Raw genomic sequence first — 16,879 nt, forward strand, 5'->3', positions numbered from 1 at the left:
GGCTGCGGTATTCTGGATTCTCTGAAGCTTGTTGAGGGTCGCTTCAGGAGCGCCCAGATAGATCACATTGCTGTAGTCAAGCCTCGATAGTATAAGGCCTTGAATTAGCAATTTTTGGGAGTTGAAGGGTAAGAGGGGCAGGACTTTCCTCAGGGATTTCAGGAGCCCGAAACAGGTCCCGGCTACTTTCTTTGCCTGTAGTGTAAATGAGAGGTCAGTGTCGATCCACACCCCCAGACCTCTTCTTTTGGGTCGGGGGGGGGGGCCCAGGCAGGCTGGCCAGATGTTAGGGGAGAGTGAGAGACCTTTCGGGCCGAGGAGCAGGACTTCAGTTTTTGTCCCGTTTAATTTTAGAGCTGACTTATTCATCCAACAATGGACCTGCGTAAGGCAGTTGAATAGGTCTGCTGATTGTTGTCTGGGGTGGGACAAAGACACCACTAATTGTGTGTCGTCAGCATAGCTGACGACGCTCACTCCGAATGGGGTGATGACCTCCTCCAATGTGGACATATAGATATTAAATAATGTGGGGCTCAGGGAGGAGCCCTGAGGCACACCACATTGGAGGGGCATTTCGGAGGAGCAGGCGTTCTTCTCCCAGATCTGGTAGGTCCGTTGAGATAGAAAGGATGAAAGCCAGGATAAAGCCGAGCCTTCCACACCAACTCTTTTAAGTCTTTTGATAAGGAGTTGGTGGTTAACGGCATCGAATGCCGCACTTAGGTCGAGGAGGATCACTGCCACTGATCCTCCTCCGTCCAATAGTGTTCTGGCTTCCTCAACCGCTGCCAGGAGGGCGATGTCAGTGCCCTGTCCTGGTCGAAAGCCCGTCTGGGAACTTTTTAGTTTATTATTGACCTCAAGAAACTGCGAGAGTTTCCTATTGACCAATTTTTCAGCGATCTTGCTGACTCCTGGGAGTAGGGACATGGGCCTGTAATTAGCCAGATTTTCGGGGTCGAGGGATGGTTTCTTTAATAGGGCTTTTACGACCGCCGTCTTCCAGCTCGGGGGAACAACTCCCTGTTGGAGTGAGGCGTTGATCAAATGGGTCAAAGGGGGAGTGATCGTGTGGGCTACCTCCTTAAGGATCCAGAGTGGGGCGGGGTCCCTGGGGGATCCGCTCTTCATGGATTTGAGCGTGTTTCCTACTTCTTCAGTGGTAACTTGGCCCCAGGAAGAGAGACAGATAGATGATGGAGGGTATGAGGGGTCAATTTCTTCACACGGATTCGCAGAGGGAATTGAAACAAGAATTGTTTGAATTTTGTCATGGAAGAAATTAGCCAATTGTTGGCATTTCTCCAAAATCTCCTTATGGCACGATGAAACATTCGAGTCAAAAAGCGACAGTGTATTGCATGCATTTCAGTGTCAAAGCCTCTTCAGAAAACATGCCAACCAGACACTTTTGGGAACTTTTCCCGATGTGGCATGGACGTGGCACATAGATCGAAGACCAACCCCAGCAGCGTGTCTGAACTTCTGACTTTGAGGGCACCACCAAAACCCACATGATAGCCCCCTAGTGGGTACAAATCACGCAGTCCATGGTAGCGTGGATGCGCTACCAACTGACCAATCACTTCTTAATAATATAATGTAATGTACTTCAGATGGCGTTTCAAACCCATAGCTGTGACATCTAAACACTATAACACGCGACACAAATATTCAGTTTAATGCGTCTCAGATTGTGAAGTATGGAAGAAGGAGCCGACGTTGCAAGCTTCAAAGTTGTGACGTGCAGAAAACACCAGATGTCGTCAGTGAGGTGCCGATTCACAGAACTAATCTGAAACAAAATCCTAAATTTACTACTTTTGGTATTCACAGAAGGCATTTAGTAGTAGTAAAGTTAGGAGTTCTAACTTTACTACTACTAAACTGGGATAAAGTCCTAAACTTGCTACTTTTGGTATTCACAGACATTTAGTAGTAGTAAAGTTAGGACTCCTTACTTTACTACCACTAAATTGAGATAAAATCCTAAACGTACTACTTTCGGTATTCACAGAAGGCATTTAGTAGTAGTAAAGTTAGGACTCCTAACTTTACTACTAAACTGAGATAAAATCCTAAACGTACTACTTTCGGTATTCACAGAAGGCATTTAGTAGTAGTAAAGTTAGGACCCCTAACTTTACTTCTACTAAATGCCTTCAGTGAATACCAAAAGTAGTAAGTTTAGGATTTTATCTCAGATTAGTTCTGTGAATCGGCCCCTGAGTGTTTATCTCATTAAAACCGATGCCAATAGAAGAGGTAATCATTTAGAACTAGTACGCATCAGATTTTAGGGCATGAGAGGGTGCCATTTTATGATCCACATACACCAACGTTACACAAGCATTTGCAATGCAATCGGTCTCGCCTTTGGGACCTTATATGTATTTAGCAATGCAGCACATTAGCCTGGGTCCTGAAACATCTACTGTTCTTTAACATGGAGGGAAAGTAAGCACCAAACTGCGTGACACGCCAGGTGTGGGAACACATGGAGAGAAATATTGCCTTTCAGCAGGAAATGGTATGGTCCAAAGCTTTGTTTTTAATATAAAATCAGGGCCTTCGATGGTCATATCACTGAAAATATAAAATTTGAAAAAAATATTATTGTCTAACGGTGCTCGTGGAAGACCATTTCTATAGACTGGAATCTAGAGAATGCTAAAGTGATTCTGGTATTTTACTGACCTCTGCTGCCCGTTTTCTATCAAGAAAGTTAAATAGATGCAGTTGAACAGAAAAAAAGTCCCTAAGCGGAAGCAGACAAGTACTAGGGCTGACCTCCAGAGCCCACAAAGTACATATAAGTATATACTAAAGTATATAGAAGAGGTGTTGAATGCTCGACCTAAAAAAACAAAGAATTGTTAATGGCATCAAGTGTCGAGGTACAGCCGAGATTAGGTAAACGATACATTGGAATATTTTGCTACTTAATGGAGGCTTGTGTAACCCATTTCTGAGACCATGCTTTACAACCACATGTAAACCAGGCGTTTTTTTAGGTATTTACAAAGTACCATGAAACACATCAGTTAATTCATAAATTTTTGCTTTTCCACAGAAGTAAAAGTTAAATGTAAATGGACTTATCTTTAACTGTTTGTACATTGGCAATGTTGCCTAATTGATCATGTTACACTAAATGTGCAACATACACACTGTTTTCGGTTCTTTTGGAAAGTTCGTAACAACGCGTTGTATTTATTTATTTATTTATTTAGCAATTTGTAGAGCGCCTGGTGACCCGAAGGCATCCCCGCGCTTTAACATTGTAGAGACCAGAGGGGACAGGCGAACTTATTTTGGGAACAGCAACGTTTTTAATTTTTTCCGGAACAGGAGATGGCTGGGTTCCGTCCTCAGAGGGCGAGGAAGTGAATTCCATCCGGAGGAGACTTTTACAGAAAAGCGACGGCCGCCGGTGCGTGCCTTCCTGTATCTAGGGACGTTGGCCACGTCAATTGCCACAACAACGTATTATGTTTCAAAATGGGTTTGTTTAATCATGCTCGTACGGTCTTTTGTTTAGGGTGATGGAAGTCTGATTATAGAACACGAAATATTCATCGTGACGCTGATGTATGGAAGTCATTAGTCGCCTCTTTCATTCATGCGTTTTTCCCCCTTTCTGCTCTGTTTTGCTTTGTTAAAAACAGCTCGGCAACGTGAGGAATGTTGAAAAGGTGGCAAATAACTCATGTTTTATTTAGGAATCTGCTCTTGAAAGGATGCCACGCTGACCTTGTCTGTGACCTTCTGCCCTGCCGCCGGCTCTTGTGCCGGGAGCTTCTAAAATTACCCGGTAACTGAGTCAATGGCGGTCACATGTTGTACCAGCCTTCCCTATTTCTGAGCTGTTGCAGTAATAGACGGCTTTCCATGTTATTGTGCGGAGCGCTAAGAGGAGTTTCCTTTAAACCATTTTTTGGAGTATTCAGCTGAAAGAATGGCCCCAGAATTCATATAAAGCCTGAACAAGATCTCAGAAGTTGCCACTTTTTGTGTGATCAGGAACACATGAATAATATAGGCAAGGGCTCGGATCCAAGGGTTAAGGCTCCTCCTTTCATCACCTTCCTATGAATGATTTTCTTACCCAGCCTTCCATAGCTGTGGTCTACAATGAATGTTCTATACGCTCTCTTAGCCTCCCTTGGAGTGAAACAAGCAGTCTTGTGAGGTGGCATCAGCAATTTATCTCCTGTGGAGAGTTGATGGAAAACAATTCAGATGATTATGGTCGGTCTGATGGGATCCCTCAACTCCTTTTATCATCCTGGCCGCAAGAGTGGTCTGGCAAGCATGTCCCTACGTGGTTTGCCTCATGTAGTATTCCTTCACAGCCTTGCTATTTGCTATAGGTTTACCAGGGGCTCGGCTTCTTTGCAGCTGACAGCTGACCTCTTTGCACGCTATTGCTGTGTCTTGGCATTAGGGTGTGTTTCTATACAGGCCAGTGTCGGCTGGTGATTGCAAATAGTGGTGGGTTGAGGTGCATACAAAGAATTGCACTACACAATTTAGCATAGCGAGCAAATCCAATGCCTGATTTCACTCAGGGAGAGTCTGGCTGGGAAGAGTGGATGAACACAGATGGTGATTTTTAGACAACTCAATAGTTTTCTTTTTATCGACCTTGCGAGGGTGAAAGGCTGAGTAGAGTGCCAGAGTAAGAGTTCAAACCGTAGGGTCAACGAAAGATCATCAGCCTTGTCGGAAGGTTTCGTGGATGCATTAGTCCAATGAGCTTTCAGACCCATCTAAGAGGCAAGAGGCCTGCGAATGACCAGATTCCATTCAAACCTTCACTAATATTACCAGCGTGTTCAGCTCAATTTCACACCATCTCACATTCATCCATCTACCCATACACTATAATTACCCTACTGAACCATATAGTCCCACCCACAACTCACCAATTCTGCTGTCCATCCACTCACTCACACTCATTCATGCACTCAAACATATTTTCTCATTGGTGAAGAGGTGTGGCGCAGCGGCCAGGATGCCTGACTCTGGTCTACAGGGTTCACGGTTCGATCCCCGGTGCTGGCGGCAGGTTAGCCCAGCACCATGTGACTCTGGGCAATAGCTCGCTTAATCTTCCAGAGGGCCCCCAGCGCCAGGACACCACTTCGGAGGTAGCTGTGTGCTTTACAAATACTGGTATTTCATTTCATTTCATCTAACTACCCTCCCACTCATTCACTTAATTCACATTGACTTATCCACTCACTGTTATATTTTCAGTAATTGTAATATGTTATTCAAGGCATTCGATTTGCACACTCTAAAATTCCAGTATAGTGGCCTGATTAATAAAGTGAGGAATGCTTGGACTCAGGAACAACATTTTCCCCACAAAATCCTAATATTAGTGCATTGAAGATTCAGTTATGTGCACAAATAACTTTGTTTTTCCTGTAACTTAATGAATAATGTATAACAAAGTAGTGCCACTAGTAACTCCGATTTAAAGGGCAATAGAACAATCAAAACAGCAAATAATTGAGGCGCATAGAAACAGAAATTGTTGCTCTAGTGAACCTAATTAGATCTTTTAAAGAATTTTCGATTCAGACAATGTATATTGCCATGAAGTTGTCTGGCACAGATTCTCAAGGCCCTATCCATGGTGACATCCAAGGCCAAGAAAGCTTATCTATAAAATATGTTCTTCTCCACTCAAGAAGCTGTCTGGTTTGCTTAAGAATTTTTGGGGACATTCCGAAAGCTGACCTAATAATGCATTCCATCCATTGCTTACCATTGGCAACTTACTTTCGCTTGCTTTCTATTTGTTGGACTGAATGAATGAATGAAATATCTTATAAAGCGCACGAATACCCGGAGGCGTCTTGGCGCAGAGAAGATCAGAAGAGAGTAAAACGAGGGCCAAGTCCTAGGGGATCATTGGTTGAACAACCAAGTTTTAATGTTCTTACTAAACACCAGGAGCGTGGGTGTAACTTTAAGTTCTGGAGGCAAACGGTTCCACAGTAAAGCTGTGGTTCTAAAAAAGCTTCTGCCTCCCCCAAGTGATCCGCTTGAAGGGAGCGACCTTCAGCAGGTTCGCTGTGCTTGACCTAAAAATTCTGCCGGGGATGTACCGTACCAGATTTGCCTTCAAGTAGGCAGGTGCGTTTCCATAGATTGACTTGTATGCTAAGCAAAGAGCCTTAAAGGAAATGCGGTGGTAGACCGGAAGCCAGCCCAGTTGTCTGATAGCGGCCCTAGCCAATTGAAATTTGGGGATTTTAAGAAAAAACCAAGCAACAGCATTTTGGATGGTCTGATGCTTTTTAAGTGAGCCTTTCGAGAGGCTGGTGTAGAGACTATTACAGTAGTCTAATCACGAGAGTACTAAGGCTATGACTACCTCTTTCAGTAATTCAGCCGGCATGAATTTCTCAATTTACTTAATGGTTCTGAGACAGTGGAAGGAGGAGGAGGTAGTTAGGTTAATTTGATTTTTAAAATTCAAATCACTATCCAGCAAAACCCCCAAGTTTTTTTTACTTTAGAGGTTGGCGTCAGTGCCAGACCTAAAGTGGCCACCAGTGGGGGGGATGGGGAGGGGGGCAAATTGAGGGATTGTTACCAAATTGAATGACCTTGGTTTTTATGGATTTCAACTTTAAACAATTTCTGGCCATCCAGCTGTTCGCTGCACTCATACATTTATTGAACATATCACCAGTCTCACTTTCACCCTCCGCCACTGATACAATAATCTGAGTATCGACTGCATACACAGGGAGAGCCAAAAAGATCTAATCAAAACGGCAAGTGGAGTGATGTAAAGATTAAATAGGGTTGGGGAAGGGGAAGAGCCCTGTAGTACCCCACAAGGCAAACAGAAGGCTCCTGAGTTAAAAATCCCACTTGACACCACTTGTTGGAGTCCTGACAGATAAGATTTAATCAACACCAATCCTGAATCGCGGAAACCTAAATTCTGCAAACTGTCAATAAGTACTTCATGATTGACCGTATCGAAGGCCACAGAAGGATTAAACATAATCAGCACTGCATTACCTCCCTTATCAAGGGATGATCTAATTTTCTCAGTGGCTGTGAGCAGCTCAGATTCGGTGCCATGATTTTCTCTGGAGCCGAACTGCGTATTTTCTAGAAAATGATTAACCTCCAAGAAGGAGGAAAGTTGGATGTTGGATTTATTTGTTTCAGGCTGTCCACCATGTCTTTGTCAATCTCGTGGTGCATTGCCTGGTTATTGTATTCTTCCACGAGTGCTCACTTTCCGTAAACATGCCTTAATGTACATTTTATTCTTATCTTGTCACACCTGCTGTGCATTCAAAGAGAGAGGTCAAATGTCAGGCTTTGCTTCAAGGGACCTTTGTGCTTACTTTTCTTTCTCTGACTTCAAAGTGAGAGGCTTTATCTGACAACCTGGGGGGTGGGAAAGGAACGTTTTTTTACCAGCACATAACAAAATGTAAATGTATGTAAATAAACTGTGCAAATATTTCAGACTCTATCAGAATTAGGAAATCACAAATGTAGAACATTTTTTATAATTCTGAAGTGTGCTGGAAACAAATATTTTGATGCAATCAAAGCAGATCAATACTCTAAGTGATTATTCAAAAAAAAAGAACCTGAACAGCACACCCTAAAAAAAGTAATTTTTCAGTTCCACATTAGTGTAAATTGGTCACTATATCCAAGTCACATATGCTTGTCAAAGGAGAATAAGAAAAGCAGTTCCATCAGTCAATGGTCCTCTTTGATAGCGAATCCAAGACCCCTTCAAATTCAGTTGCTTGTCATCTTTTATTGTTTAAAAATAGAAATTCCAATACACGACCAGCCGACACGTGTTTCGTCTTACAAAGACTTTTTCAAGGCTGGAAAGACAAATGTATCTGCTAAATACATCTAACTTAAAATACACAAGTAAAAGACAATATCTATATTTTAAATATGCAAATTCAGTGCACACCCATACTGGTGGTAATAAAAGAACAATGTGTCAATAGATACCAAATCACTGGTGTTAGCATTTGGTATTGTAATTAAAAACATTCCTATGTTCAATCAGAAAAGAAGATGAAATCCTATGATAGACCAAATAAGCCCACCACCATAACAAGCCATACTATTCTGTATCCAATAGTATGAGTGTAAAAGACGAAGCAAAGAGAGAAGAAAACTTTAAACACAGCTCATGGGCAACAGAAATGTAAGGCAATACCAGCCAGAGGTGCATGTAAATAACAACCCACCAATTGATGCGTGGTGGTCATCTCCGTAGGAATAAGTAGAAAGTCGTATACAGGACGTCAAATGTGTCCACGGTCCCTCTCACTCGAAAACGGTCATCAATCTAATGATAGGGTAGATCAAAATCTGTTGTAAAATAAAGACTACCAATATGTCCCAAAAAGTTGTAAAGAAGAGGACGATTTTTGTATTAAAGAATATATAAATAGTAACGATTTCGGCACAAGACTTCCTGATTGAAAATCTCCCCAGATGGAACGTATAACAATGTATAGCCCTACCAGTATGTATTCAAAAAACGGCACTCTCCGTTGTAAAGATTTGAAACTTCAACCTCTTGTAACGCCCCACATATATAGGTGACATCACTAATCAATGAAACATGTACATGTCCTGCTGAATAATAGACCTCGTTTCCTCTATACTGGAGAGTCACAATCCAACCTAATAGTCTTTCCTCAATGCGTATTACGATAACGTTGTTATACAGATCCCACTTGGTCTAAATGTAAAAAGGGAGAATTTCAGGAGTATTAACAATAAGCTATCTCGCAACCCCATTCCAATAACACACATACCTATATGTGATAACATAATATCACCTAAGGTGTGGCGAAAAGATATTACCAATTAAATGTCTCGCGACCCCATTGTAACAATACACATACCTGTGAATGATAACATGATGTCAACTAAGTTGTAGCGAAAAAGATGAGTTTCAATGCTGCTCCTAACGGTATAGTGTGCTGACGGAGCAGACCCCCCAGGATATTGCGGCATAGATTTGCAAATTTAGCGGCACAAAAATGGAAATTTAGCGGCATTATTGCGGCACTTTATTTTAGTCAGAATCATTCCTTTTCAGCCTTAAATCAATATAAACTGATTTAGCAGAGCATTCCACTATGAAATAGGCATGTTTAAAGTGTCCAATCTGCACCTCGTGAGAGGGGTCCCTTTTTCTATGTATGCACCTCTGCCGGGGCACCGCTGCCTCCTAAACCCGTCCAGAAATTACACCTTCTTCCAGGAGTGAGCGGGGGGGTGTTTGATGTGGTATGTTGCATCCTGGTGCGCAGCAGAAAGAAAAAGAGGCCAATCGTGGGTCTCATGATTCATGATACCTTATATGCTGCCATTCTGGGCGCCACCTGATGACATCACGCGCGACCCTCATTTGAGGAGAAACGAACGAGGGACTCCTCCACCTTGGCGCTTGCACAGGAAGCAACTGACGTCCCACTGCTATTGCAGTGGTCACCTGGCCAGGAGGAAGCTAGGTAGTACTAAAATACCATTCGTTCATAGCTCTCAAATGACCACCGTTCAATGTGTAACCTCCTTTTGCCTATGAATTCAAAGTGAGCACTTGCTTTCTATTTGTTCACCCAGGCAACTGCTAACCTATTTGCACCTCGCCTAGCAATGACAACTTTAGCATGATATTAAAATTCTTGACATCAGTCTTGTACCACATATTTACCTGACATTCTTAACTTGTACTTGCAGAAAAAAAAACATATTTAAAACACCGTGTTATTTTTCTTTTTCTTTTTTATGAGTTAATGTTCACACTTTGGTGGATTGCTACAACATTTTAGCAGTCCTTTTGGGTTTCACATTGAATATCACTAAAGTGTGATCTTCATTTTCTCTTCTGTCCTCAATTCAGGAGATAATATATTTTACTCCTTTTCGTGTTTTTTCTTTAATTTTTACGCCCTTTGCTCACATAGGTGGGATTAGTTACCATATATCTTAACGGCTTTTACATATTGACATTATGGAAACAGTTACTCTTGGAGTTAGACTCCAACATATGTCAACATGGACTATGTTCATACATAATTGGTATAATTGATGCTGTCATGTGTATAATTTTCAACAAACTGACTTTACTCATAATGTCATCATTTGTTGGTCTCTCTGTACTAATTTTAAAGCATCCCCTTGCCCTGTGAAGTCAGGTTGGTCTTTCTTGAATTGGCAAGAGTTGCTTTCTATCAGGGTGAAGCAAATATTTTTTAATTAATCTGCAAGAGTTTTATTGAGTTATGTTTGTGTTCTTTACCAGCCTGGAGAAGTTGCTGGGTTATATATCCAAAAGAAGAAACGTTTTGGCTTCAAGGGTTTTTTATTTTTATGAAGATGATTAAAGTTTGACAAACTATAGAATCTATTTTGTGTTTGGAATCAACACTGAAGTACATTTATGGTGTGCAAACCTCCATGTAAAACAAAGTCGAAACGATGGACCTTGCCAGCCCTACAGAATTGTTTACACCCTCCATTCCTCTATCCCCTCCCCTGACCCCTCCTGCCACGGGCAAACGGGAACTGGAAAGGGAAGGAGGGGGCTAGAGCGAAGGGACAGCAAGAGAAGTGGGAAGGCGCCTAATAAAGGAGAGAGATGCTGTCACGGTGACGGTTAAAAGAGAGAGGCATGCGCAGCTGAGAATGCAGCCTCTTAAGGTGTACAACCGTGTCAATGGGCAGGGCCCACTCAAGACTGTACTTTTTATTTCTGTAATCCCTAATGCCGGCCGCATTAAAATGCAGGCAGATATTTACTGCTGTACGGCGCCACGTAGTGACGTATGCGCGTACAGCCAATAAGATGCAATAATTTTTTTTATGCCTGCCGGAGACCGTTTTCGCGGCCATAAAGGTCAAAATCGCGGTAATCGCGCTCCACTGCCGATTTCGCGATTATTTTGCGAATCGCGAAATCGCGAAATCGCGAAAAGCTGGAGGGTCTGCTTAATACGAGTGCCCCGCTGCCTTTATGTCGACCAAACCAGGAAAGAAAAATATGTGGAACAAAATCCCCATAAGTATATATTAGGATGAATCCGGCGTGTCTAAGATGATAACCACTGCCGCACTCACCTGTCTCAAAGCGGAAATAAATGTACCCGCGCTTGACTCTGTCCCACCAACAAATAAGAGGCGCAAGAAATGCTCCCATGTTCAAAATATAAAGTCTCACACGCTCCAGTCACGTGATATCTGAATATATTCACCTGATCCTGGCGTAGAGGAGACTCTAGTAAACAAATCAGAAAACGTGGCCGCCATTTTGGAAAGGGTTACTACATTGTGTCAAATAGACGAGTACTTACGAACGAGGAAATCCCAAGATTTCAATATAATAGCACTTAAACAAACCGTCACTAATGACAAGCATAAATAGTGTAAAAATGAGCAAAAATGCTCACACCTATCAACTCAATTAAGGCACGAGAGTTAGACTTTATATGCGCACATCCGCTAGAAAGATCAGTATATACCTACAAAATAGGCTATTATATCACAAAATGTTGCCCATTGCTAGCTGTATTGTGACCGATAAAATTGTAAGTCGTCACACCATCCAAAACTATCATGACACCTCAACTCATACGGTGGACACACAATTGAACTCCTCTATTGCCAGTAAGCAACATGCACTGTCGCACTCCCTATTGACGAATAGTTACATGACTCAAACCCGAACAGTTTGTTACTTGTGTAACTTATAAGATATAAAATCCTCCGGCTATTGCAGCCGTTTACGTATCATTTCAAAATATAGAGTACGGAGAAGAAAGAAAGAAGTGACAAGAAAAAATGTTTTTAAAGTGAGAGAGCAGTAATTCCAAGACTGTTAGTAATGTCATGTGTTTTCATATTAACTGAATTAGGTGATCGTGAGGCATATAACACAATGCTTAATGGAGAGTAAAATTATTGATCAGTCAACGTTATTTTGTAGTGTCACATACCTCCTGACAATTACACTCTACATTGCCTAATCCACATACTGAGACATCTAATAACCAAAAACGCAATTTACACTAATTGGATGGCATGTTCATAAATATACAGATGTCCTTATGTAGTAAGTTCAGGTTACCATATTGAACACACAGCCCTCCTGAAAAGAACCAAGACATAATATGCTCAAACACATACGTTTCTACTTTTCTCAGATTCAGAGACAGGTCGAACAAGATACATCAAAATGAACATCATTTAAAAACAAAGTTGTCAAAATTAATCTTTCAGAAAGACATGAAGCTCCCTATCGGTGTTCAAACCCAAATCAACAGTCCTCGATTTGATCAGCCATTTTGATTCAAGTCTCCTCAAGGCCAATGTTTTATCTCCTCCTCAAATATTTTGATGCAATCAAAGCAGATCTAAGTGATGCCATTTCCACACATTATCATTTATGCACGGTATGGTTTTATCAGAAAAACAGTATACCTTGCAAATGTAATGGCCATTTAAATTGAAAATGTATTGTCTGTAATGGCAGTGCACTGCCACACCATGCATACTCCATTCTATGCTACTCCACATCACACTACTCCATTCTATGCCACATATTTCCACTCTATGCTACTCCACTCTACACCATTCTACTCCCCTATACGTCACTCCACTCTACTCCACTCTATGCTGCTCTTGTCCAGTCTGTCACTCTCCTCCAGTCTACTCTACTCTATGCCACTTCACTCTGTGATACTCTACCTTATGCCACTCCACTCTTTGACACACTGCTCTACTCCACTCTACACCACTTCACTCTATGACACTCTATTCCACTCCACTCCACGCCGCTCTACTCCACTCTATACCACTCAACTCTACCATATGCCACTCCACTCTATGCCACTCCACGGCACACTACTCTACTCCACTCTTTGACACTCCACCGTTCAACACTCTACATCACTTCACTCTACGAAACTCTACTTCACTCTACTCCACTATGCGACACTCCACTCTACGCCACTCCATGACATTCCACTCTTCCACACTCTGTGCCACTCTATGCCACTCCATGCCACTCCACTCTACTACACTTCACGCCTCTTTATATGCACTCTGTGCCACTCCACATTACGCCACCCTACTCTGTGATACCTTACTCCACACCACTCTATGAAGCTTTACTCCACTCAATGACATCTTATTCTGCTCTACTCCACTCCACTCCACTCTATGACACCTTGCTCCACTGTAAGACACTTTACTCCACTCTATGCTATGCCTCTCTATGCCCTTTGATTCTGCCATTCCACTCTGACACTCTACTCCAATCCACTCTTTGACACTCTATGACACTCCTCTCTGACACTTTACTGCACTATATGCCACTCTATGCAACTTAACTCTAGGTCACTCTACTCAAATCTAGGCCACTCCACTCTACAACTCTACTCCTCTCTATGCCACTCCACTCTATGACACTGCACTCTATGCCACTCCAATCTACAACACTTCACTCTACATCATTTCAGTCTGCAACACTCTATGCCACTCCACTGTAAGCCACTTTACTCCACTGTACGCCACTCCAGTCTACGACACTTACTCAACTCTACACCCCTGCACTCTATGGCCCTCCACTCTATGCCCCTCAGTCTACCCCCCTCTTCTCTATGACACTCCACTTTATGTCACTCCATGATACTATACACCACTCTACTCTACTCTATGCCCTCCACACGAACCCCTCAATTTTACAACACTATACAACACTCCACTCTACAATACTCTATTCTACTCAATGTCCCTCCACTTTATGACACTTTACTTCACTTCACTCTATGCCTCTCCACTCTATACCCCTCCACTCTCCGCCATTCCAATCTACTCCACTCTACTCTGCGCCACTCCAGGACACTCTACTCCACCCAACCCCACTCTACTCAATGATATTCTACTTCACTCTATGACACTCTATGCCACTCCACTTTAGGACCTGCCACTCTAAGCCCCTCAACTCTTCTACACTCAATGCCAATCCACTCTACGTCACTCCACGACACTTTACGCCACTTTAATCTGTGTAATTTTACTCCACTGTATGCCACTCTTCTGTATTCGACTCTACAACACTTTACTCCATTCTACAACCCTTTACTCCTCTCTATGCTATGCCACTCCACTCTACTCCACTCTATGCCACTCCATGATGCTCTACTCTACAACACTCCACTTTACCCTATGACACTCCATTCTACAACAGTGCACTCCACCAAAATCCACTCCATGACACTTCACCCTATCTTACTACATGCCATTCCACTCTACACCACTCCACTCTGACACTCTACTCCATTCCACAACACTGTAAGACACTCCACTCTACGCCCCTCTGCAGTACGACATTCCACTCTACGACACTGCACTCTATGTCACTCTACTCCACTCTACACCACTCCACTCTACTCCACACTACTCCACTTTACACCACTCCACTCTACTCCACACTACTCCACTTTACACCACCCTACTCTACTCCACTCTATGTCACTTTACTCCACTTTACGCTGCTCTACTCTATGCCACTCTAATCAACTCAACACTGAACATTCATTGCCACTCTACACTACTCTACTCCACTCTATAACACTTTACAACCCTCCACGCTGACACTCTACTCTATGACACTCCAATCTAGGACACTCCACTCTACAAAACTCCACTCCACTCTGCACCACTCTACTCCATTCTACAATACTGTACTCCACTCTATGCCACTCCATTCTATGACACACTGCTACATTCTATGCCACTGCACTCTGTGACACTCTATGCCCCTCCACTCAACAACACTCTACATCACTCTGTCACTCCCTCTATGCCACTCTTTGCCACTTTACTCAACTCTATGCTACTCTATACCACTCCAGTCTAGGACACTCAATGCCACTCTACTCTGCGACACTCTACCTTACTTTATGCCTCTCCACTTTACTCTACACCTCTCCAATCCACTGTACACTACTTCACAACACTCCATTCTAGTCCACAGCACTCCTCTCCACTCTACAACACTCTGCAACTCTCCACTACACTCTAAGCAACTCCACTACACTCTATGACCACTCCACTCTACTCCACATTACGCTACTCCACTCTACAATACTCCACATAACTTTCCTCTATGCCACTAATTTCTAGCCATGCCGAACAGCAGCCACACTGGTGTACAACATGGCTAAAAAACATTGGCAAAGCCAATGGCTCTTGCATAGGCGAGACCTATTGGCTTTGCCAATGCTTGCTAAATTTATATGAGGCAAACAATTCCATATCTTACAGTCTTAGAGAGTGTCCAGGTCTCTAGGGTTTCTGCATGGAGCTTGAATAGCTCTGGCTCATCTATTAGTGAGACTTGTAAATAACTAGTACCTACAACTTCACACATATAAAAATTGGGAGCCTTTGTAGACATCAGATGCTCCGACACTCACGCTCTCATTGATGGGGCCAGGTACCACCCATGCAGCGGTATTTTGATCTTCTTTTAAATTGCCCGAAAACCAATAACATTGAGCAGTAAAAAACAACCATTGATTTAATGATTGATTTGTGTGATTGTTTTTTGTTTTCTGACAAAAAAAGGTCGAAATACAGCTAATATGTAGATCTAATTGTAACGGGTCTTAGCAGAAGCGTTTTCACAGGAAACGGCTACCAAAAACAATTATTAAGCTCTTACCCTTACAGGTGTACTGTGAGTGGGTTTGTCACCAAATTCTCGAAGATGTCGATAATGAAAGAGTCCCAGTAACAGGTCTACCATTAGCTGAGTCTGTGAGTGCTTCTTGAGTTATGTCATAAACCAGGACCTCTTAATAAATCATCTGAGAGTTAATCTTTGATAACCGAGCAGATTACAATCTAAGGTATTGACTGGATCCCTCATTGGGACAATCTCTCTTAGGAGAAACGAGGAGCAAAGTCTCCAGGGCACTGGGTGATGTAATCCCTTTGATGGGAGGCCTATATTTCTGTTCATGTTTATTTCTCCTTGGAAAAGTTTGAGGCCACAATAAAGAGAGAAAAACAGGTCAAATATGTTCCTAATAAAGCTTCCTGTTTCCTGTAATCATTAAGAGGAGATCTGTGCAAATACAAGGACGTTGCTGCTCCTATGCTCTTCCTCAATTACATTACTGTGTCCTTATCAACCTCCAGTTAGATAGTCCGCCTTTTATTTCTAACGCAGCATAATTGGACTTTTAGGGGCAGATTTATGTTAGACTTGCGCCACTTTTACGCCGCCGTTGCGTCACTTTTGTGACACAGCGGAGGCGTAAACCCTGCGCCACGTTGTGCCCTATTTACATCGTTACGCATCTATGGAGATGCGTCACGGTGGAAAGCCCTGCGCCACATTAAACCTGCGTCAGGTTTAATGTATGCAGGGTGGGCGTTCCAGCAGAAAAAGCCTCGGAAAAGTGACGCAGTGAAATCTACAAGATTTCACTCAGTCACTTTTCCGACGCTGCTGCGTCAAAACCTTGCACCTGCTTGAAGCAGGCGTAAGGCATGACGCAGCATGTAAGGTATGGGCAGCCCCTAAACATTGCTGGAGTTGCGTCGTGCTTGCGACACGACTCCAGCAATGCGCCGCCCTTACGCCATCAGATGCGTCACGCATCTGTTTATTCTTGCGCCACGATGCGCTGCATTGTAAATGCGGCGCATCTGTGGTGGCGCAAGGGTAAACTTGCGTGACGCATCTTTCCTGGCGCATCCCTGCTGATTTGCAGGGATGCGCCAGGAAACATAAATCTGCCCCTTAGTATATTACTTTTGGGAACTTGACCTC

At 42.9% G+C, this 16,879-nt stretch overlaps 2 protein-coding genes across 20 annotated transcripts in view; one reads left to right on the top strand and one right to left on the bottom strand.

Moving 5' to 3' along the window:
- The window catches only part of PDE1C (phosphodiesterase 1C), a 1,636,609-nt gene that overhangs the window by 836,725 nt on the left and 783,005 nt on the right, over nt 1–16,879 (top strand). The window lies entirely within an intron of this gene.
- The window catches only part of LOC146823222 (uncharacterized), a 312,919-nt gene that overhangs the window by 208,448 nt on the left and 87,592 nt on the right, over nt 1–16,879 (bottom strand). For 4 of the 10 annotated variants that reach the window (XR_014962151.1, XR_014962149.1, XR_014962152.1 and 1 more), the window contains exon 1: nt 11,155–11,255. The exons of 2 other annotated variants lie outside the window; for them this stretch is intronic. Coding sequence is in view for 1 of the 8 variants with exons in the window: in XM_085607525.1 (XP_085463651.1) it covers nt 11,155–11,233 (79 nt within the window). In the remaining 7 variants the exon portion in view is untranslated. Of the gene's footprint in view, nt 1–7,653; nt 7,890–8,267; nt 8,369–11,154; nt 11,269–16,879 lie in introns of those variants that run through there. 4 more of the 10 variants (XR_014962148.1, XR_014962146.1, XR_014962147.1 and 1 more) reach the window with 2 other exon arrangements.

The sequence above is a fragment of the Triturus cristatus genome, chromosome 5_2 (genome assembly GCF_964204655.1).
Source record: "Triturus cristatus chromosome 5_2, aTriCri1.1, whole genome shotgun sequence".
Lineage (NCBI taxonomy): Eukaryota > Metazoa > Chordata > Amphibia > Caudata > Salamandridae > Triturus > Triturus cristatus.